Source organism: Propithecus coquereli, unplaced genomic scaffold (genome assembly GCF_000956105.1).
Source record: "Propithecus coquereli isolate 6110/MARCELLA unplaced genomic scaffold, Pcoq_1.0 Scaffold66, whole genome shotgun sequence".
NCBI lineage: Eukaryota > Metazoa > Chordata > Mammalia > Primates > Indriidae > Propithecus > Propithecus coquereli.
The window spans coordinates 4,073,635-4,075,455 of NW_012152618.1; the positions used below are offsets into that span (position 1 = coordinate 4,073,635).

Sequence of the window (1,821 nt, forward strand, 5' to 3'; positions counted from 1 at the left end):
GTCACTCCTGCTTCTGGTGCTCTCTCACAGTCTAGTGGGGAAGATGGAAGAAACAGAATTAAACAAGGGATAGCTGTGTGGTAAATCAGATGAGCGGTGACTCGTCAGATATGGGGGACATGAAGGATGGGGGCTTAGGATGACTTCTATTTTGTGGTTCAATGAGTGATTTTCATTAACCCTCTTTTTGTTTCAGAGGGACAAGAGATCAGTATTTGTGGGGAATCTCCCTTACAGTAAGTATGTTTAAACAAATAAAGTACAGATAACCTTTTTAAGCTAATAACAGGGAAATAAAAACTAAATAGTAACTTAATGTTTTGCTTTAAGACTAACTTTAGGCTGGATGCAGTGGCTCATACCTGTAATCCCAGCACTTTGGGAGGCTTAGGGGCGGGTGGTGATTGCTTGAAGCCAGGAGTTCGAGACCAGCCTGGGCAACATAGCAAGATGCCATCTTTAAAAAAAGAAAAAAACTATAGAAAGCATGCAGTGTAATGACATATTTTCATGGGGCTGTGCTTGACTAGCTGTAGTATTAAACGTCTCCACTTTTCTAAGGAGAGGCCAAATCTTTACTTTCATTTTGGTTCAATTTGGTTTTAGAAGTTGAAGAATCTGTCGTTGAGAAACACTTTTTGGACTGTGGGAGTATCGTGGCAGTGAGGATTGTGAGAGACCAAGCTACAGGAGTTGGCAAAGGGTTTGGCTACATACTCTTTGAGGTATGGGAGACTAATGCATTTGTCCTTTGAAATGCTCTGGGTGGGATTGACACTGCTGTGTCGTCTTTCAGGCGTAACTCTATCTCCTCAAATTCCATCTGAAGAAAGTAAATTCATAACCTGCCATAATAGAATTCTGTTGGTAAAATGGCACTTAACCGAAGATATCCTAGTTCCCTCTTCCTTCATATTAATGCTATTAAACAATGTTTTAGATTTTGGGTATTAGAGGGAACAAGTCTCTAAATCTCCACCTTTAAAATGGCCAAAATAATTGACCATTTACTCAGGTAGAAGAAAACTTTAGTCTTTGAACAAAATTGGTTATATTTAGTTCACTAATTATTAACCAGTGTTTCATGCCTATGATTGTTAAGTAGTAAAAGAATATACATACAGTCGTCCCTTGGTATCCGTGGGAGACTGGTTCCAGGACCCCACCTCCCATACCAAAATTTGGAGCTGCTAAGTCCCTGATACAAAATGGTTATATATTTGCATATAACCTATGCACATTCTCCTGTATACTTTAAATCATCTCTAGGTTACTTATAATACCTAATACAATGTAAATGCCACGTAAATAGTTGTTATACTGTATATTTTATTTGTATTATTTTTTATTGTTATTTTTGTGTTTTTTTTTCCTTGAGTATTTTCCATTGCAGTTGGTTGAATCCTTGGATGCTAAACCTGAGGATGCAGAGGGGCAACTATACCTGTTATTTGATAGCATTTAAATTTTTCTTCCCTCAGCAGTATCCTGTTAATATGCTGCTTTTAGTTTTTTCCTCTGCTGGCTTTATTATAGTTGAACTTACATCTGTGAACATAAAGTTTTGCAGCCTGCTTTTGTTTTCTGTTGCGTGTGTTCCATTGAGTGATGTAATGTATTTTACACTGTTGCATCCCTAATATTGGACATTGGCAGTGTTCTCTGTTTTTCGCTGTAATAATTCAGTTGCAGTGGTTATGATTTTTCCTCAAAAGTTTGCCTGAATTTTGGATTGGATTACTTCTTTAAGATAAATCCCCATTGGAGGCCGGGCGCGGTGGCTCACGCCTGTAATCCTAGCACTCTGGGAGGCTGAGGCGG

General features: G+C 38.5%; 1 protein-coding gene across 1 annotated transcript in view; it reads left to right on the forward strand.

Moving 5' to 3' along the window:
• The window catches only part of RBM34 (RNA binding motif protein 34), a 21,079-nt gene that overhangs the window by 18,076 nt on the left and 1,182 nt on the right, over positions 1–1,821 (forward strand). The window contains exons 8-9 of the mRNA XM_012660295.1: positions 197–236; positions 607–725. Of these exons, the coding sequence (XP_012515749.1) occupies positions 197–236; positions 607–725 (159 nt within the window). The remainder of the gene's footprint in view (positions 1–196; positions 237–606; positions 726–1,821) is intronic.